General features: G+C 43.6%; 1 protein-coding gene across 5 annotated transcripts in view; it reads right to left on the bottom strand.

Moving 5' to 3' along the window:
• Snx24 (sorting nexin 24) overlaps window positions 1-21,633 on the bottom strand; it is a 151,827-nt gene that overhangs the window by 41,986 nt on the left and 88,208 nt on the right. For all 5 annotated transcript variants that reach the window (XR_008219185.1, XM_052742189.1, XM_052742190.1 and 2 more), the window contains 2 exons: window positions 19,504-19,587; window positions 8,609-8,713 (listed from right to left, as the gene is read on the bottom strand). Coding sequence is in view for 4 of the 5 variants with exons in the window: in XM_052742189.1 (XP_052598149.1) it covers window positions 8,609-8,713; window positions 19,504-19,587 (189 nt within the window). In the remaining variant the exon portion in view is untranslated. The remainder of the gene's footprint in view (window positions 1-8,608; window positions 8,714-19,503; window positions 19,588-21,633) is intronic.

The raw sequence follows: 21,633 nt of genomic DNA, 5'->3' as shown, positions 1-21,633 counted from the left end.
CAATTCACAGGCTCTAAACTCCCCGCAAGCTTTAAATTTAGCACCTCCAAATTTAGAGCTGCAATTGATTGGACTTTATTTTTTCCTCCATCCTCTACGCCCCATAAATCCCTCCATGAGATCATTAACATTCTTTGCGATTCTCAAAGCTTTTCAGATTGCCATTACCAATGCCCCTCCACCGGTCTCTATCTCTGAAGGTTCTCTGCCCACAGTTCTGTAGGGTGGGCTGAACCAGGCTTGTCTATTCAAGGTGGGCAAGAATGCATCATCCCCAAATTTTAAATACTTCTTCAGAGCTGAAGGTGTAGTTCAATGCCTGGCATGTGTGAAGACCTGAGTTCAATATTTAGCAATTCATACATATATTCATGCAAGTATGCATGGATAAAGGTCTAATTGTCTTGAAAGGTTGTATCTATTTTGTCTCTTTAAGAAATAATACATATGGTAGTTTTAGAAATTTTAGCTACTGCTACAAACTAAAAATTATCTTAAATGGCATGTATATCATTTTGAGATTAATGGAAATCACTGAAAAAAATCAATGTATGAAATTAAGCACCAGAGTTCTCTGTGGTTCCTATACAAACCTTTCAAATATGAGAAGAACTAGTATGTCTGGAAGAAGATAGGTCTAGACTTTGAGCTAGATTGTTGAGCTCAACACAAAATTGCCTGATAGAACCACCATAAATGTAGGAATCCACAGGTCTCCCTAGAGATCACCTACCACGATCTTTTAAAAAAACAAAGACTTCTAAAGGATCGCTTCCTGTTCATAGTTTGTCCAACATTCCAATTATGCTGACATGTTTATCTGCTAAATTCAAGATCAGTGGTTAGGGTAAGGCTGTCTGAAAAGCCAACCACAGAAACAAGGTTACAGGAGTCTTCCCAGACACAACAGAAACATGAATACACAACGGGATCTGAAAACACTTGCTAGCAATGATGGATTTAAGTTATTAACAGATCAAAAAGAGATGGATGGCGGTTTGCTTTTCTTAATCTACATCATCATCTGGATCTATTTAAAGATACGTGGTGCACTAACAAACTTGGCCAAGGTTTCGATAAAATCAGTAAAAATAATCTGCCCGGTTACATTGAGTCGGTATCGATCAATAAAATCACTTGTACGAGGAAGGCACTGTTAAGTACTGACAATCCCAGCCATTAATATTATTTAACACAGTGTTCACATGTTAACCAGAACAAAGAGCAGTTCATCTGCGGTTATAAGCAGGGTCTTCATAGGCACTGCTACTTTACAGGCTTTCAAGGGGGTTTTAGGAGGTTCAGGCTATAGCTTCCTCTTTCCTGTAATACATGAGGTTTAAAAACCTTTTTTTTTTTTTTTTTTTTTGTAGTGTGTGATGTGGGCTGAGCGGAGGACATGTGTGTCTCAGCCTGGATGTGGAAGTGAGGGCAATCCCGTGGAGTCGGTTTTCTCCTTCTACTTTTATGTGTGTTCTGGACTCAAACTTAGGTCGCTAACGCTTGGGTGGCAACTGCCTTCTTGCCATTGATAAGATCTCACTCTCTACTTCGTTTCCAGTTGAAAAGAAATCTTTGGGAAGAACTGGATCTGATACTATAAATCACGGCTTGGTCCAGGAACGAAATGGGACATTCTAAGATGGGGAGCTGTGAAGGTTTGGGTAGTGACAGCAACAGCCTAGGGTTCCCCCAACATATGCAGACTTCACTCAGCTTCATCAATGCCTTGTCAGGCATGGATTAAAAAAAAAATCCACTGATCATCAGTCAGAGTTAGATGATCGAGAGAGAGACACACATAAAAATATTTTCTACAAGAAATGTTTTTTTTTAAACTACCATGGATATCTATTGTTGTAAGATGGATAATAATGAGAAAACTCCTAAAAGAAGTAAAACTAGGGCGGGAGGAGGGAGAAGAGGGGACTCTGTGGTTGGTTTGTGAAATGAATAGAAAATCTCTTAATAAAAAAAATGTAAACATTAAAAAAAAGAAGTAAAACTAACTTCAAAATCATCATGCCTCTAAACCTTAAATTAGAACAGGTTCCCAACCTTTGAAACTCTAAATACTCAAAATCCTAGTGACTTACGTACAGGGCTGTTCGCCATTTTGCCAAGAGGAGTGTAGGAGCCACTGCCTAGGAAGGGGCTCATGAGGGAGCCAGAGTTCAGCTAGATCGAATCGGTCATTCTCAGCTCTCTCGGGATTAATCTACCATTCTCAGGAGGCTTGAAACAAATAAAACTTAGGATGCCGCACAAGACTCAGAGAAAGATCCCTCAAAAGAACAGTTATAGCCGGTGGTGGTGGTGCACGCCTTTAATTCCAGCACTCGGGAGGCAGAGGCAGGCGGATCTCTGTGAGTTCGAGGCCAGCCTGGACTACAGAGTGAGTTCCAGGAAAGGCGCAAAGCTACATAGAGAAACCCTGTCTCCAAAAACCAAAAACAACAACAAAAACCCAAAAAACCCACCAAAACAAACAAACAAAACAAAAAAACCCCAATCATTGCTAGCACTACTTTTAAAACAACGAGGACATGGTGGAAGTATACCCCTAAAAATGGCTCACAGCCATAAAGTAGGTATTTCTGGTCACTCAAGAGCCAAATGTCCAGTTTGTAAGTGGTTTATGAGAAGTGAATTCACGGGAACAGTCCGGTGTGGAGGAAGTGGCCAGGGAATGTTTGTGAGCAGGAAGGGCTAGTACAAGTGGAGAAGCCTGCAGGGAAAACGGCAGGGCAGCCCAGGGACTACCCGACGGCACTCCACGCGCCTCTGAAGCAGGCTGGCCTGTTCCAGCAATTTCACCATCCAACAGGTGATAACAGGAACAGTGCAGTGTCGACGACGACGACGACGACGTCTATACAAAAACCCTGATGCCAGCATTTTAGAAGGAGTGCTTGCTGCTTAATGGGGAAGGAGATTCGCTCATCACAGGCAGGATGCTTTCCTTAGGAGAATGAAGGAGCTGAAGCAAAGGAAGGCTAAGGGGCAGAAGAGGCATGGGATGGTGCAGGCTTACTCCGGAGGAACACGCCTTCGCAAGCACTCAGGATGGAAAGAGTAAAGGCTAGCACAGAAACTACTATTCAGGAACACCCCAACCATCAGGCTGAAAAGTTTAGATCACGATGCAGCCTCTGTGGGTGGGCCGACCTGGGCTGGAACGTGCTGGAAGCTTGCCTTACTCCTCGTGGGTGCCAGTATCTCAAACTGTGTACTTATCACCGGGGTTGAAATGCACTCCCTGCACCATCCGTCTCTTGGCTGCCAACCGGCAGACGGCCCTCAGAGGCACCTGCGGAACAATTGCCACACCTCCCGCACGCCTTTCCTGAATGCACACCCATTTCATGCCATGGCACAAGGGCTCGCTTGGAATTGTAATTTGAGAAGCAAACATGATTAAACAGTGGTGCGCTTCTGTAATGCCCCACACTTCTACAGTATGGAGGCCGAGGCAGCAGAATCCCAGGGACGTTCTGGCGAGCCTGGAGTCTTCAGTGCAGCAGTCAAGAGAGGCCCTACCTCAAACAGGATTGGAGGCAAGGACTGATGCCCGAAGTCATCCCTTCACTTCTACATGTGTGCTGTGGCAAGGGTGTGCCCTCATCCACACACACATCCACACAAACACACACGGCTGGAGAGATGGCTTGGCAGTTAAGAGCACTGCCTGCTCTTCCAGAGGACCCAGGTTCATTTCCAGCACCCACGGGGTGGCTCACAACTATCTATAGTTCCAGTCCCAGGGAATCTGATGCCCTTTTCTGGCCTCTGTGAAGGCACCAGGCACCAAAGTTATGTATAGGCAAAGCACCCATATACTAAAATAAATGAATAATAAATTTTTAAAAATCAACAAATAGATTTCTACTTCCGAGAAGATAGGAATTATCTTTCCTTATTCTTCCCACTTAATTCAACTGAAAACAGGCCGTGTCTATAAAACAAGCCTAAGATTAGGAAGGGCTCAGGGAAGAGGGGGAAATGCTAGACCATCAGGACCTGAGGAATGAACCCGATGGCTTCACATAAACCTGAAAGGTCAGCAGCCAAACCAAAACAAAACAAAAGCCCACTCAAACTCATGTTTGTTATTAGAAGTTTTTACTCTTTTTGGGGTCCATTACCCAGCTCCCAAATAAATCACTTGGAGGCTTATTATTAATTATGAATGCTCGGTCTTAGCTTGGCTTAGTGTCTAGCCAGCTTTTCTTAACTTAAAATTATCCCATCTACCTTTTTTTCCTCTGGGCTTTTCCCGTTCTCTTACTTCTGTAAATCTTATTCCTACTCCGTGGCTTGCTGTGTAGCTGGGTGGCTGGCCGTGGAGTCCTCCTTCTTTTGTTCTTCCTTCTCTGGCTCCTCTTCCTTCCAAACCTCTCCTCTCAGATTTCTCCTCCTATTTATCCTCTCTGCCTGCCAGCCCCGCCTATCCTTTCTCCTGCCTCACTATTAGCCATTCAGTTCTTTATTAGACCATCAGGTGTGTTAGACAGGCACAGTAACACAGCTTCACAGGGTTAAACAAATGGAGCATAAACAAAAGTAACACACTTTAAAATAATATTCTACAACACATGTTCTCTAGCCTGAGTACCGCAATTACTGCCGCCATATTAGCCTTTCATGCTTTTATTTGGTACGCTTACTTCATCCCCTGCCCCCACGAAGATGTGACACTCTTATCTGAAAATAAGTAGTGTCTTTCCTCTCCCTCTCCCATTGTGTCCCTCTTCTCTCCCCATCTCTCCCAGTTCTTGCTATGTTCCCAGACTGATCTTGAACTCCTAGGTGTCTCAGCCTCCTCAACAGCTGGGATAGCAGACACAGGCTGTCGGGTCCAACACAAGGTGGCTTTTGCAAATACACTGTAAAACATTTTAAAGGAAGCTACCATTACAGATATGCCAGAGCAGCAGTAACTACCCTATGTCTCTGTATTTTTAAATAAGCTATAGTATTTACATTGATACTGATGCTCTTTCTAAATTATGGTTTAGAGATTAGTATGCGGTTTGCTTCTGAACAAAAGAACAGCCAAACCAAGGGTAAGTGTGGGCTTTCTTTGACTCTCATTTTCAAACTATTAGTGACCAGACAAAGAACGGAAAAGAATGTAAAAAATACAGATGTTAGGAGAGGTTTTGTTTCTTTTGACATCTCGGAACAAAATTAATTTTGAAAATGGGTGACTTTATGTTTCTTCTTTAAAGTTAGTCTCTGACTTAAACATAGCTCCCTGAATGTCCCGGAAGCTGTTCTCAGGCTGAGGCAGAAGACTGTTTCAAACAATAAACAGCAAACAATTCCCCTTTAGTCCAGGTGACTTAACACAGAAAATGGAAGCATTATTTGCTAGAAATTTAAATATTCAAGTTAAAATATTTAAAAATCACGGTGTTATTGAGATGCCTCAGTGGTTAAGAACACTGACTGATCATGCAAAGGACCTGGGATTGGCATTCAACACCCACATAACCATTCATAACCACCTGCAACTCCAGTTTCAGGGGACCAGTACTCTCTTCTGGTCTCTGTGGGCTCCTGCATCCATGTGGTGTACATAGAGACAAGTGGGTGTGTGTGCGAGACACACACACACACACACACACACACACACACACACACACACACGCACAGTTAATAAAACCAACAACATCAACTAAAAAAAAACCCAATCAACTATTCAAGCAACCAATCAGGGAAGAATCAGTCTGATATATTGTAATACTGATCACTATAAAGTCTTTTCTTGTACCTATTATTACATATCAATATAAAACTATCAAGGGTAAACATTTTTTTCCTAATTTAGAAAATTACCAGTGTACAATGAGAAGAGCCCATATTGGGTAACAGGAAAATAAAATTCCACTCCAAGCCCTTTAACTTGGGAAGGTGAAGAGGTTTCAGAGGCTCTCCGATCTCAGCCTCCCCATATTTAACCAAAAGAACAGCATGAGCCACCATAGGTAATAGGTGGGGCTGCCATCACAGGTGACCAGTTGCCCTCCAGAAAAGAAGGGTCATTTGCCCTGACCTTGTCAAGAGACAGGCTGCCAGGGGTGACTATGAACTTTTCTGACAGGCAGTAAATGAGCTGGAGTGGGTAATCTAGGCCCCTGTGGCCTTGGGAGCACCTCTTGGGGGCGGTAGTGTTTGGTCAGGCGATGGGCCAGGTCAGTGTCCTGCTGTGCAGCTCAGGCTGAGCTGACTAGAAGGATGATATCTGAGGAGATGTGCTGGTGGCAGCTACTCCCTGGTCCTGAGGGTGAATCAGACTCTCCCTGGAGTTTGGTAGGCAGTGGAAGAAATAAGGATGCTGTCTATCTCATCAAGACATAATGCAAGAATTGTCCACAGCCAAGGATGTGCCCTTCACTTCTGGACCTCACAGCAACCTCCACCGAGCTCCCACTGCCAAAGGGAGAAGAAAAAGGCTCTCACTGAAGTCCTCGGGGTCAAGCCACTGAGTGACCCAGCATGAATTTGAAACACACAGCAGGAAGCAAGTCCTCTCAGCAACCACATCTTTCAAGCCCCATCTCTGAGAATAGAAAATTCTAAGCTCAATTTAAGCATCATTGTAAGCTCCCCTCAGTGCCAGATGATTTTATCCACATATTTACATACGAAGCACAAACAACTTAAAATGTTTACACTGAGGGGTAATGGAAGTCATGTGTCAGTTGCAGTGAAGGGGGGGGGGGTGGAGGAGGATCAAGCCTTCTTCAGAACTAAAGCCTGAAGATCTACAATATCTGGGGGAAATCTGGCCTACAAACGAAAGCGTGTTGTTTACCTATCCCATCTAATTACAGAGAGCATGCCTTCTACCCTTTGCATACAATTTCTTAGGTCGATTTCTCTTGGTTTTTGGTCTGCTGTTTGCTCTCAAGTGTTGCCTGAAGCTATGGAATCCTGATAGCTCTATGCATAGAATCTCAGGGAAGGCCACCCGCGATTCTCCGAGATTTGCGATTCCAGTTTCCTTTAGGCTCTCACTCCCAGAGAGACAGAGAAGAATCCTTCCACCAAGCTGGAAGTCCAAGAGCAAAACCTCCTCAGCTCCTGCCTCTTCTGCCCCGTCTGTCCTCCTTGAACAGGGTAAAGACTAGGACACAAGAGAAGGTTGGGAACTGACACCTGGCCTCTTCCTTTCCACCAGGAAGGTGTCCTCCACTTTATCACTGGGCATCAGCCACCAGGGACGCAGACCCAGTCATCCACCAGAGCTCTGCATGGGGACAGGCACACAAGCTTCAGAGCTCCCAGATTCTCGCCTATGCAAGACCCACCCTGGAGTTAATAGAGCTTGAAGGGGCCACAAGGACAACGAAGGAAGAACGTGGCTATGCTGCCAATTTCTTTAATGCAATCATCTTAGAAGGATCAATCTTCTTAACTCTCACATGAAGTTTGGCTCTTCTGTCTTGTTTTGTTTTTTTTTTTGAGATAGGGTCTCCCTGTGAAGGCCAGGCTGGCCTTGGATTTCTGATTCTCTTGCCCAAACCTCCAAAGTGCCGGGATTATAGGTCTGCCCAACATATTTGCACCCTTCTTTTTTGAGGCAGGATTCCTTTCCTCAACAAAGCTATGCTCACCTCCACATATCACTTCTCACGTGGGACTAAATGGAGGGCAAGTCTGACCCTTTGGGCCTGCTTGTCTCTGCCCCTGCCCTGCCCATCTATGCACCTAATGAGGACTCCAAGGAAGAGTCACCTAAGCCTTCAGGGGTGGCGTTGTAAACTTCAGAAAAGTGGACGGACAGTGGCTTATTCTCTCCTTCGCCTTCTCTGTCACTTGTGGGAAGGAGACTTTCATCTTAGCTCATCCAGTTCTGCTTGTCCTTCCAGGAGAAAGTAGAGAGCTTCCTGATGCATTCCTTCTAGACCAGTGCTTTTCAACCTTCCTAACGCTGCAATACTTTAATACAGTTCCTCATGTTGTGGGGACCCCCAACCATACAATTATTTGTTACTACCTCTTAACTGTAACTTTGCTACTGTTATGAATCAAAATGTAAACATATCTATGTTTTTCGATGGTCTTAAGCGACCCCTGTGAAAAGTTCATTCAACCCCAAAGGGTCATGACCCACAGGTTGAGAATCACTGCTCTAGACATATATTCCAATTCTCAAAAAGTTGACACTGAGGGGGAAACTTCTATACAGCCTTGGTGGAGTTTTACACATATCTTAGCCTGCCCCACTGAAGATTTATTTTCTCCCAGGACTCCAATTAGCACCTGAACATTTAAAACCCAAGGGTTGAGGAAACAGAATCATTTCATCTAAAACACAAAGTAATCTGTACAACAGCTGAATATAAAAATGGACAGATCATTTCAACAGCATTCTTCCAATGACACTAAATCTGCACTTACCCAGTGCATAAACAACTTTAAACGGGAGCCAATAAAAGCTACGTGAACCAACCCATAGGCGTATCTGTCACCGAAAACAGCCATATCTCAGGATCTCCGGCTGCTGGTCAGTATTTGGTGTCACACGTTCACATTCTGCGCCCAGAGAGTGAGGCAATGACTGAGGCTCTGTGACTCGGAAGATCTGAACATCTCTTACCTGTAAATATGTTTCCAGGCCTTGCCGCCGCTGCTCCAGGACTTTGGGGACCCAGTTCCTGACGTGCTTAGAAGGGATTTCTGGAGTCTTGATACATTTCTTAAGCTTCCAAGACAGAAGGGGAAAGATGTCTGTTAATTATAATAAAATCATCTGGAAGAAAGAAAAGCCAACTAAGCAAAATAAACTATGGCTAAAATAAGCTGAAAAGTTTTCCCAAACATTTTTTAACTGAGGTGTCCTGATTGTTCAGAATTCAGGACAAGTGAGTTTTATGTTTGATAGTTGTTATGATGAGTATTTCAGATTTAAATGAGTCTTTTTTCTGAGTAATTAAAAGTCTAATACTTGAGCTAAAAGGAAAGAAAAGTAAGATAGTTTCAATTTATTTCATAGCAATATTAACACAAGTTTTTAAATCTAGTTTTCTAACTAAAGAAAAAGTCCTTCCACACATACTTTTCACATAAGAAAAGAGAACAAAGTCTGGTCCTTTCTGACCACTGTCCCCAAAAATGTCACATGAACTGGAGCACAACGCTCAGAGAGGTTCTTGAAATTTCTGAAATAAAGTGAATTTTAAAATACAGAAAAAGTCTAGTCCTTCCAAAAATTCAGAGAAGCAGATGCAAGCTCTACTCTTGCAAACTGAAGGGCAGTTTTGAGTTAGAACATCTAAGTAGTCCTTTCAGGGGGTGACACTAAAAAAAAAAAAAAAAATTCTGGGGCTGGAGAGATGGCTCAGTTGTTAAGACCCCTGGCTGTTCCTCCAGGGGACCAGTGTTTTGATTCCCAGCACCCACATAGTGTCTCACAACTATCTGTTACCCCAATTCCAGGGTTCTGGACCCCTTCCTCTGACCTCTTCAAGCACCAGGCACACAAGTGGTACACAGACATACACGTAAGCAAAACACCCAAACACATAAAATAAAATAAAAACTTATTTTTCAGAAGAGCTATTCAAAGTTAAGTTAGAGCTGCTTTGGTATGCAAAATAAGATCCATCTCCAAGGAGTGCCATGCCCTAAACCTGGAGTGTTTCCCTGTACAGCTACAGCAAAAGGGATTTTCTTCCAGTTGGGTGATATTATTGATTTAATAACAGGGAGACTGTCCTGGGTTATCTGGGCAAGTTCAATGCAACCATGAGGACCTTACAAGAGGTCAGAGGTTAAAGAAGTATGAAGCACGGTGGTGCATACCTATAATCTCAGCACTTAGAAGGCTAAGGCAGGAAGATGACAATTTGGGGGGTATTGAAAAGTTCATCACTTTTCAATCTTTTGGGTTGAAAGTGTGGAGAAAGGAATCCTAGATACAGCAAAGGGCCCCAGAAGATGACTATGAACAGCCACTGGGCTCCTCCTCCATGTGCCTTGGCACTAGGAACATACCTGCCCCAACTGGAAACCAAGGTCTTAGGGTGCCGTTGCTGTGATAATAATAAACACTTTGACCAAAAGCAAGTTGGGGAGGGAAAGCTTTATTTCATCTTACAGCTTGTAGTTCATCATCCAGGGAAGCCAGGGCAAGAACCTGGGGGCAGGAATCAATGAAGGGGCCATGAAAGAGTGCTGCTCACTGGCTTGCTTCCCACAGATTGCTCAGCCTGCTTTCTTACATCATCCAGAACCATAGTAACATGGGCCCTTCCACATCAATCACCAATCCAAAAAAAAAAAAAAAAAAAAAAATGCCCTACAGACTTGCCCATAAGCCAATACATGGAGGTATTTTCTCAACTAAGGTTCCTTCCTCACAGATGACCCTAGATTCTGTCAAGTTGACATTAAAACTAGCCAGCACACCAACAATAAACAAGTTAATGGAGTCTGTGAAAGTGGTAGCATTGGAAATTGGGGATGGGGTGGGGTGGCAGGGAGAAGGCCTGTGTAAGGCAGTAATGTCTGAGGCATGACCTGAATCCTGTTTGAAGGAAGCCAGGTGAGCAGCCCAAGGAACATGACTAGAGTAGAGACGGCAATAGAAAGGAAGAGTCAGGCCTTCGGTGCCCAAAGCCAACAAGGAGAGACGGACTCTCAGAGGAGGCAACACCATATTCTTCAGTGCCTTGTGGGCCATGGCAGGGATTTGGATATTATTTTAAAGGAGAGGTAAATTGATGATTTCAACAAAAGTGCCATGACCTAACCTTTACTTTGGAGGGGACATGCTGGGTTCAATGAACAAGAAAGACAGCATGGGGGGGGGGGGCGGGTAGAGGTGGGGCTAACAGAGCAGTTCAAAGTGCCTGAAGAAAGCTAGGCAAGAGATGATGGTCTTGACTGCGTGTGCAGGTGGTGGATGTGGGCAGGTGCGGGGGGGGGGGGGGGGGGGGGGGGGGGGGGGGGGGGGGGGGGGGGGGGCGGCTGTGGGTGTGCAAAGTAGATCTGATCATCATGGCTCTGGGGCAGACATTCAGGTTTGGACCTCCCCTGGCAGCTATTTTGATTAACTGCCCGTCATTTACTGAACAGTGTCATAATGTCAGGTTTGAGCTCAATGGCTGTATTAGAGTTCTCTAGAGGAAAAGAACTGAAAGAATTAATGTGGCCGAGATCCAGCCAGTCCGACAACGGCTGTCCATCAGTGGAAAATCCAAGAATCTATTAGTTGTTCAGCTCATGAGGCTGGATGTCTCGGCTTGTGTTCAGGGCATGCCGGAATCCTGGAGAAGTAGGCTCTAATGCCATGGAAGGATTGAGTTTGCCAACAAGAGCGAGGGCAAGTAGGCAAAGAGCAAGGGCTTCCTTCTTCCATGTCTTTGTATAGGTGGGCACCAAAAAGGTGCCGCCCAGATTAAAGGTGGGTCTTCCCATTTCAAATGGTTTAATTAAGAAAAAGCCATCATAGGTGCACTCAGCCACTTGGGTTTTAGTTAATTCCAGATGTAGTCAAGTAGACAACCAAGAATGGCCATCACACTACCCAATCTACTAGTTATTTCCCAAATCTACGGTTCCTGGGTGCTCCAGGATTCAACTCCTGGTTTTCAGTGAATGAAAAACACACTCCCTACCTCCACCCCCAGCTGTGTGTAACAACGTGACTGCATCCTGGTCATAGGGAGGTAAGCAGAGAAGGTGTCAATCCAACCCGAAGAAGGGCTCTTTCTCAGAGGTCGTAAGGGAGGGGATATTTTCTTCCTTTCATTCTTCCATGCTACAGAAATGGCCTATGGATGGAACCAACCCAGACACCTTTGACCATGAGGCAGAAGCTGTGTGGTGTTGGGAATGGCAAAGTAATAGGAACCTGATCGCTTCCATGGAAGAACAACAAAATCCCATCTGTTGCTGTCACCACTGTTTTGCATTTATAACCACTGTCAGCTATATTTAATCCTCTGTGAATAGGGGAAAATGTCATTCAGAGTTCAACATGTTAAACCTAAAAACCTTGATTTCCTACGTTCCCTTAGCATCACGGTGGTCACGTGACACCGTTGTTAATTAAAGTGTAGCACAAGTCTACTGGGTAGAACTTCCGCTTTCCCAAAATGACCGCAGGATTTGTTCCTGCTAGAAGTGTGAAGCGAGGCCTGAGGTGACTGCAGCTATGTTCTAATCAGAAAGTGAAAGCCACAACTTTGGGACAATGGACACTGAGGCTGGCTCCATCCCTTGGTCTGCCTGCCTTTAGGTTTCCTAAGGATAACCACAGTACATCTCTTACTTACTGAAGAGAGCCAGTCAAGGTTCTATGATGTACAACCTTAGGCACTCTTAACATAGAGGAGTCAACTGTGGAGGCTGGAGAGTTTAAGCTAGAGATGCTTCTAGGTGTCCATGTGTGTGCAAGTATACAGAATTCTGTAAACCTGGGAGCCCGAAGACTGTAAATAGCATTTATAGACATAGAACTAAATCATATTACGTTGAGAATGAAGTCCTAACACAGCAGAAGGGCTATGGTGGGCAGAATGCACATATCGGCCCGATGGTGTTTATAACCTACCTAACTCCTTCCATGTGGGTGTGGGCAAACCTGTGATTACAGTGGCAAAGTCACTTCCATGGTTGCCTGTCTGTACACCTCGGTCTTAGCAGACTGATGGCTTTGAGGAAGTGGCCAGGGCTTGAGGGGGACCTCTAGCAGCTAAGAGCTGCCCCTGATCAACAGTCAGCAATACGAGACGTCACTCCTGCAGATTCAGGCAGAAGCCTGCCCGAGTGAGCATAGATGTGGACTTAAGCCTAGGACAAGATCATGGCATGGCTGTCCTTGATCACAGACAGTAAGACTGACTCCTGACCCGGGGAGACTCTGAAACAACTGTGACTTGAAGACTTGTGTCTCAGGTGATTTATTATACTGCAATGGAATACTGGGAGGGTCAACTCTGAGGAGCAGGTAGTGAGTGAGGATGAGACTAGAAGTTATCCCACAGGAGTGTTTCAAAAAGGGGGCAAGAGGAGGCAAGATGACCATGTAAGCCTTCAACCTGACTTCGACCCCCACAAAAGCTCTGCCGGCTGTCTCCTCTCCAGTTTTTCTCTTTGCATCTTGACGACACAGCACTGAAAACATTTTCCTTTTTGTTTACATGAGGGGTTACTGAGGGAGCCAATCAACATGACACACTTGGAGGTGAGCAAGCATTTAGATGGGAGACAAATCCAAGACAATATGTTTCCAGTAGGGCTCAGCTGCTTGCAAGATAAATACTCCTTGTCTTCTTCATCTGATGATTAACTGTCCTGCTACGCAGCATCCGGGCAAAGGACTTTTCTGATGTGAGTAGATAAGTGCCACACACACAGACACACACACACACACACACACACACACACACACGTTTTCAGTGTGTGGCCATTCCCTTTTCCTTTTTACATTGTTAGAACTCATTGAGAGTTTATTACAGATAGAAAAGACCTACCAGCATAAGAAGTGACCATTCCCTTTCCCTTTTTACAGCCTTAGAATTTTGTTACACCGTTACACCTTTTACATTGTTAGAACTGTTACACTGTTACATCGGTAGAACTCTGTTACACTGTTATAACTTTTACATTGTTATATCTCTGTTACACTTTATACTTTTTACATTGTTAGACCTCTGTTACACTGTTACACTTTTTACATTGTTAAAACTGTTATACTGTTTACAGTCTTAGAACTGTGTTACATTGTTACACTTTTTAACCTTGTTAGAACTGTTACACTATTACATTTTTTACATCATTAGAACTCTGTTACACTGTTACACTTTTTACATCCGTTCAACTCTGTTACATTGTTACTCTTTCTGTATTGCTAGAACTCTGCTACAAACAAAAAAAAAAAGACTCACCAGCATGTGAAGTGGAGAGAAAAACCTACTATTTTCCACAGAGAGAGGATTAGAAATGCTTTCACAAAGGAGAGGAATAAAAAGAACGGAAACAAAAGAGATGTTTGGGGAGAAAGAGATAACCCTTCCTGTATACTATCACCCCAGTTTTCTCAGGGTTCCTTCAGGGATGGTGCATGGGTACTGTTCTCCCAGTTTGATCCCATACAGCAGTGTTGTGGTTCATCTGAAATGTGTACTTCATTAAATTGAATAGAAGAGAATGCAATATTTGACTGAAACCCAAAGGAGGCAATAACAAAAGATGAGGATAGTTAATTTGAAAATGAACCAGCCCCATATTTCACTGAAAACGTTATGAATAAAAGGGTGGGCTGGAACTGACAGAAAACAGCTGGGAAGGCATGAAGAATAAAATATGCTCAGAAGTTTGCAGTGTGGGGCAGAGTTTCTTGTCATGCATGAGGTTGGGGCCTAGGACAGCACAGTTCTTTGCAAGCATGGCCATGGAAAGTGTGGAAAGTGATGAATTACTTGGCAGGAGTAGAGGTGACTGGGGCATGGGGCTGGGCCCTTCACATACTTAAAGACTGACCCATCACAAGAGCCACAGGGGACACCTTGTTACAAAGAACAGGACAGAGTCTTGCTTTGTGTGAGTGGGGAATCTGTCATCCCCCTTCCTCATCTTAGCACAGTAGAAGCTACAAAGGAACCGGGATTAGAGGGACCTGGGGTCAAATCTCCAAAACCATAAACATTCACACCAGAACACATATGATGTTCTCCAATCTCCCATATACCAGATAATTAACCCTGTGCAAAACACAAAGGATAAGACATGGGGGAGGGGGAGACATAGCAATACACACATGGAATTGCAGTGTGTGGGCAGATCAGGAGTTTTCAGACAACCTGGAATCCAGCTGGAGATATGGGATAACTAAGTTTTAATTGTATTAAGATATAATTTTAATTGTTTAAGTAGAAAGATCTATGTTAAAATGGAACGGGAGTTTCAAGGGGGGAAAAAGGAGATTAGAAAGCAGGCAGCTGGCACTGAGGAACTTGAAGGTCCTGCTTGGTTTTTAACACACAGACAGATAATGGGCATATAGACAGACAAAGACAGGGATGTGCGGGCCTATACAGGACGTGCTTGGGTGTGGCTAACACGAACTTTTCTTAGGAGAAGCAGCAGAAATAGGGTTGGCCCAGTAGATGGCTGGAAAGGAACAGAGTGATGATGCCTTCAAAGACACATGAGAACCCCTAATCCCCAGACCCCAGGAGTGGCATTCCTGCCCAGAAAGGGGCTTGACAGGTGTGATTTCGATGAAGGATGTTGCTATGGGACAGCTCTCCTGGATTAACATTGGGATGGGCCCAATGTTACCTCAAAGGGGAGAGGAACTACAAAGGTCAGAGAGAGGGGTGTCAAGACAGGAGATGACGAGGGAGGCAGACGCAGGAAGGGTGGTGACTGCCAGCTGCTGGGAGCTACAAAAGGCAGAAAACGGGCTCTCCTGTGGGAATGCAGCCCTGTCCACCCACTCAGCAAAAGATAATAAATGGGCCTTGTTTTAAGTTGCCGTTTTTGTTGTTATTTGTTACCATGGTTTGAGAACACTGTCCCAGGAGTCACTGTCTGTGACACAATAGACAATTCAAGCCCACATCAGAGAGAGCGGGAGAAAGGTCTAGAAATGCAGCGAAAGGCAAACTGACATACAGCAAAGGTAAGAAGATGAAGAACAGACTGCTGACACAATATAAAATAGCACCACTCTGAGTGACAGCGAAGAACCAAGGGGTGCAGATTGCAGCAATGTGGAAGAATGAATTGACAGTGCCTAGTGACGTTCTAGAAAATTCAGGTAAAAGAAAGGTCAGAAGGACCTTCAGCATTCAGAACCTTGAGCTGCTTAGTTCTAAGCCTCATGGTTGGTGGGGGGGGGGGATGGTGTGGTGTGGGTGTGGTGTGGGTGTTGGGGGGTATGGTGTGGTGTGTGTGTGTGTGTGTGTGTGTGTGTGTGTGTGTGTGTGTGTGGTGGAGGACTGTGTCTGAGTGACATCTTTAAAAATATAATTCACAGTAGGAATTTCAACCTCCAGGGAGCATTAAGATGCTCTAGGGAACTGACTTAAGATGCAGATCAACAGGCTCCATTACACAGGCTAGTAAGCAAACTCCAGGGCCCTAGTAAATGAGAAAGGACAGAAATAGAATAACTAAAAAGAAAAAAAAAAAGATGTGCACAATACATGAACTCAAAGAGCATCACTTTACGCAAGGGAAGATGTCTGCTTCCTAAGTCAACAACTTTCAGCGTGATGATGTCCAAAGCAGATGAGATGATGCAAGCCTTAAATAGTCCTATCTGCTTTGTAATACATGCCAGGGGATTAATATATATATATATATATATATATATATATATATATATATATATATATATATACACACACACACACACACACACACACACACACACACCCATATCCTTTGACGGAGAAGTGCTCTTTTTGGTAATATAACTTGCTGTGGAGGATTTGTTTTTAAAAATCCAAGAAAGAAAACAGTAATCACATTAGAGTACTAGAAGCTGAGTCAGGATGTGCAGGAGACAGTGGGACACTCCTCTTGTCCCCACTCAAACTGGCTGGAAGACTTAGCTGTACTTCTAGCACTTGGGAGGCCGAGGCAGGAGGATCACAGTAAGTTCAAAGCCAGTCTGGGCTATGGTAAAATTGAGAAGAAAATAATGAGTATAGAGGGGAAAAAAAATCAAAATTAAGGATCTATCTTGGTGGTAGAGCAGTCTCGGGCCTGCAAAGGTCCTGGGGTTGGGCTCCAGCAACTCCTTCATCACCACCCAAACAAGAAGAGCGAAGAAAAATATGTGACTTTTATGGAAAAATACATGACTTTTATGAAGACAGAAAAATTCTGAGAAAGGTTTAAAAATACATTTCCCAACACTAACTAGACAAGCTCAAATAGTTTCTTCCTCAACATTAGCAAGAACAATCAACAAGGAGGCATTTGTGCGTCTGCAGGACACGAAGAAGAGCTATGCATCGATCTCGGTGAAGGTATGAAGTGCTTAGGAACAGCCCACGTGCTATTTTGGAGTCAACTTAGGTGCACCTGCCAAAACTTCTCATCGAGAGAGCAGACTACAAAATGTAAGAAAAACCAAGACAGGCACGGATCAGATGTCAGAAACTGTGGTGATAAGCAGACGTTTCCAGGAAATTCAATGGCGGAAGATGATATAGGTACAGTTAAAGGCAGGCATTTAGTGCACTGTCATCTCCTGTCACAAAATTCACACATGGAAATCGAGGGTAGCAAAGGCACAGTTAAAGGATGAGGCTGCCTAGTGGGAAGCAGCTGCGGTCAAGTTTGTGCCAGGCTGACTCTTACCTGCGATGGTGCTTCTGAGCAGTTTTATAGTTACGATGACAGACTGACATGAACTTTTATATCCCACCAGTGTGTGCATTTGCCTTCTGGCCTTGCCTTTCCACCAATCCTAAGGCAGCAGTGGCTCTCCCCTCTCTATGGTACACAGTCAGACGGCATACTCCAACAGCCTGCCCCTCCCCACAAACCGTGATCTCCATGTCCCTATAAGAATGTCTCGAACTCTGTAACAGAGATTTGAGAAAAACTGGATAAAGTTAATAATGGAACAGCAGAAATTGAAAGAATAAGTCCTACAAAGTACAGGATTATTATTTTTTATTTATTTATTTTTTTGACAATGCTTGATTGCTGAGGAGAGGGGGGGAAATTGTCCTAGAGCAGGGTGTGAGCAAGCCAGGCTGCACACAAGCGGAGTCTGTGGGCTGCCCCATGGACAGGGCCAGCCTAATTGGCAGTCACCCTGCTGTGTCTGTTATGGAGTCGGTCCCCTGGTATCTGGAGAGCTCAGCTGGGCTGTGCTGCTCATGGAGTACTTCATGCTGACCTAGTAGGTTAGGAAGGGGCTTGCACCTGACAAGCTGCCCAGCCAGACTGGCAGGGAGAAGCTGGGTGCGGGTGGAGAGAGAATCTGGTCTCAACCTCCTGTAGGGACTTAGCTCACCAGGTACCTAGCAGAATTTGCTCCTAAAACCAAACAAAAAAGAATCCCATGAGGAAGAGGGGACTCAATTTTATGTTTGTTTCTCTCTGAGGTCCCCAAGGCTAGTGCTTTTTAAAACAAGTCTCCTGGCAACACCTGATGGAAATCTGTAGGCACTTGCATGGTTTCTCTGGGAGGAAACCTGAACTTGATGAAATTCTAATTAGAGAATTAAATTCATTTAATTAAATGGTTTGCCATCCTAAGAGAAAAGCTTAGGGCGTCTTTTCAAAGAAGCGAGGGAGTGGGATGGTGGTGTACACCAAGCCCAGCACTCAGAAGGAGGGGCAGAGGGGTAGCTATGAGTTCTAAGCCAGCCAGAATTACACAGTGAGACTGTCTAAAATTAAACAAACACTCAGACAACAGGGAAACAGGTTCACTAATCTCTCAGTTTAGACTTAATTCTCTACTCTCTGATTAAAGTGGAAGAAACTTTTTACAAAGTTCTAAAAGCCTTTTAATCCAGAATCAACTCATTATGACATTTTTATGCAGTGATGTGTCCCAGAAAAATTATGTAGACATTAAAAAGCATAAAACTAAAGGACTCTCTAACTTAACCCATTTCTAGCTTCTTGGCCAACTATCTAATCATGGCATGCATCCTATGCATGCATGTGTTTCATATGTGTGTATATACATTCATATATATATACATATATATATATGATACACTCCTAGACACAGATATGTGAAAGAAAAATGATAAATTTGAACTGATTCATCATTTGTGATTTTCTTCCAGGAAATCTCACTAGGTATTTCAAGCTATGATGAAAAATTTAGCACCCAAATAATTTATAACCCCCCCAAAAATTAAGCTTGGTTTCGAGATTTTTTTTAAAGTATTCATTTTCAATTCATTAGTGACCATTTCTTCCTGAAAGTCAGTTACTTCTTTTGCATTTCTGTTCCTTTGATCCGTGACTTTGAAATGGACCCCAGAGCTACAGTATCCATCATTCTGGTATAGTCGCTCTCCACTACTCACAGGACAGCTGTGGATGGGGAGCCTCTTTTCCATGTACCCCATATGAACACACATGTATACATACACAAGCTTGTCTAGGTACACAACATTTAAGTTGAGTTTAATAAATTTCTTCCTGTATAGTGATTTCTTGTGTTTGTTTTCTTTTTGTAAAGAGCATCAAATGCATTTCTTGGACAGAAGAGGGTGTTGATCTTACTCATTATAAACTTTTAATATTTGATAAGATGTACTGCAACAGCTTACTGCCTCCGATATATACATGCAAGCAATTGTAACAGGAAACCCACTTATTTAAAAATAAAAACCAAATACACTGATTGAACAATCTATTCCAAAAAGAAATCAATGCCGTTATAAAGAAACTACGTGCACAGCAGACAGCAATATTCTGAAGAACACAGGATGGAGTCTTTACATTATACCATGGGCCACATAGAGAAAAGGAGAAAAACATAAAACCAAAGATTACCTTTTTGTGCAAGGCATGGAACTCGCTGTACCTTTTCTCAACAAAGTGTTTTCTTCCATTCATTAGCACCTCTATTTTAAACACCTAAGGAAAAAATTAAAGAGATTAATTCCGCTAGTTCAAAACCCTCAGTTGTCGATGTGGTAAGTTTGTGATCGTGATATATTTCATCCCTTTAATTACAGAAGCCGATTCTCCCCAAACCCAGAAGGCTCAGGAGACCCTGACCCAACAGCACTGATTAATGAGCCCTCGGACCAAACGCTCACTCGCTAACTGCAGCCTTCTCCAAGAACGCGTCTACGGACGGGAAACTTCCATGCACTGAAATGCTAATTCACTTTTTAATGCAGAGAATATCCTTCCCTTGAAATGACTTCATCAAATGACGATGACGGCACAGAGCTGATCGTGTGCTGCAAAAGCGAGACCCCTGAGGACTCGGCCACACGGCACCCTGACTGGGTACTCTGAGGAAGGCAGTCTGTCATCTGAGACAATCATGCAAACAGCAGTGAATTTTAGGTTAATTTCTTCCTAACCTGCATATTCATCTTGAGTCTCAGCTGGGCTTATCCTGCTGTTTGCAGAACAGGGCAAAAGCAGGGAGGGCTCATTTTCCCTGCGTGACGTGAGTGACAGCCTGTGTTGCCACTTCCAGGAGGTTGAAAGGCCAGATGCAGAGGTGCTCCTGGCGCACTAATTAGTAGGCACTAACATGACATTTTCTGGATTCTTGGGTCAGTGGGTCAAGACTGGGAACAGGGTTGAGAAGTATGGCGAGATGCTCATGAAAATACGAGGCTCGGCTCCGGGAGGGAGGGGTGCCTGGCAGGAAATAAAGAGCTATCGCTATTCCAGCCTCTGTCTCACCCCTGTTTCGCTAAGTGAGAGATGAGAGAATATTGGCAAGCTTGAGTTCTGATTTTAATCAACCCTTTGGAAAAGAACAAAGGACATCTACATCTCAGAGTAAAAGAAAAAACAACTTTCATCCAAAATATACTATGTATTCATATTTAACACGGGACATAAAAGGTTCTATAAATATGAAAATAGAGCCCGATGGCCCTGTATTTCTGCTTTGTGTGTAACATAACTATTGTATTTACTGTCAAACATAAACACTACCTGTACTTTTTTTTTTTTTTTGGTTTTTCGAGACAGGGTTTCTCTGTGTAGCTTTGCGCCTTTCCTGGAACTCACTTGGTAGCCCAGGCTGGCCTCGAACTCACAGAGATCTGCCTGGCTCTGCCTCCCAAGTGCTGGGATTAAAGGCGTGTGCCACCACTGCCCGGCTACCTGTACTTTTGTGTGTCTTTGAAGTTATATTCTTCCACTACAAGGCTGCTCAGTTCAAGAAACCTGTTTTTAAAAAAAAATTACTGGAAATTTTTTTTTATCAATTTAACTAATTTCATATTAACATTTCATTTCTTCCTCAATACTTTTCTTTAGTGATTTAAGGAAAACATTTTCTTCTAAAATATACATATGCTTCAAACTCTTATATATATATGTATGTGTGTGTGTGTGTGTGTATATATATATATATATATATATATATATATATATATCCAATGTTTCTTAGAAAAAATATTCTGTTTACTAAATTACCAAAGAAAATAATCCTTCTTGCAAGATCCAGTCTGAAAGAGAACTAGAAAGATATTTCCAGAAACAGATACAAGAGGCAGGCAGCTTCAATAGGGGGTGGGAAGGGCTTCTGAGTGTCAAGTCCCTGATTTGATCAAAACAATGTGACAACAATAAGTAGTTTCCATCTGCTGAGCTGATAAAACTGCTCCAGGTCTGGTTACTTGGGGCTGCATCACAATACCCCTTTTAACTGGCTGAAGTAAGGTTCAATCGACTGGGTCTCCCTCAGACAGTCCCACTTGAAGGCCATGGGTAAGACACTAGCTGCCTCAGGGAACATCATCCCATCTCCTGCCCAAGATGGCTGTCTCCAAGTTCCAGTTACTCTTCACAAACACCAAGTTCACAATGGAGGCAGAGTGGAGAAGACACCAATACAAGGGGAGTTCATAACAAGTGTTAACTCGATTACATTGCCACTGAAAATACATAACTTGCCCTGCGCTGCTACGATTTTCTTCCCTTCTGGGT

Source organism: Peromyscus californicus, unplaced genomic scaffold (assembly GCF_007827085.1).
Source record: "Peromyscus californicus insignis strain IS unplaced genomic scaffold, ASM782708v3 Scaffold_17__1_contigs__length_78620276, whole genome shotgun sequence".
NCBI lineage: Eukaryota > Metazoa > Chordata > Mammalia > Rodentia > Cricetidae > Peromyscus > Peromyscus californicus.
This window is presented reverse-complemented; position numbering and strand designations above follow the sequence as displayed.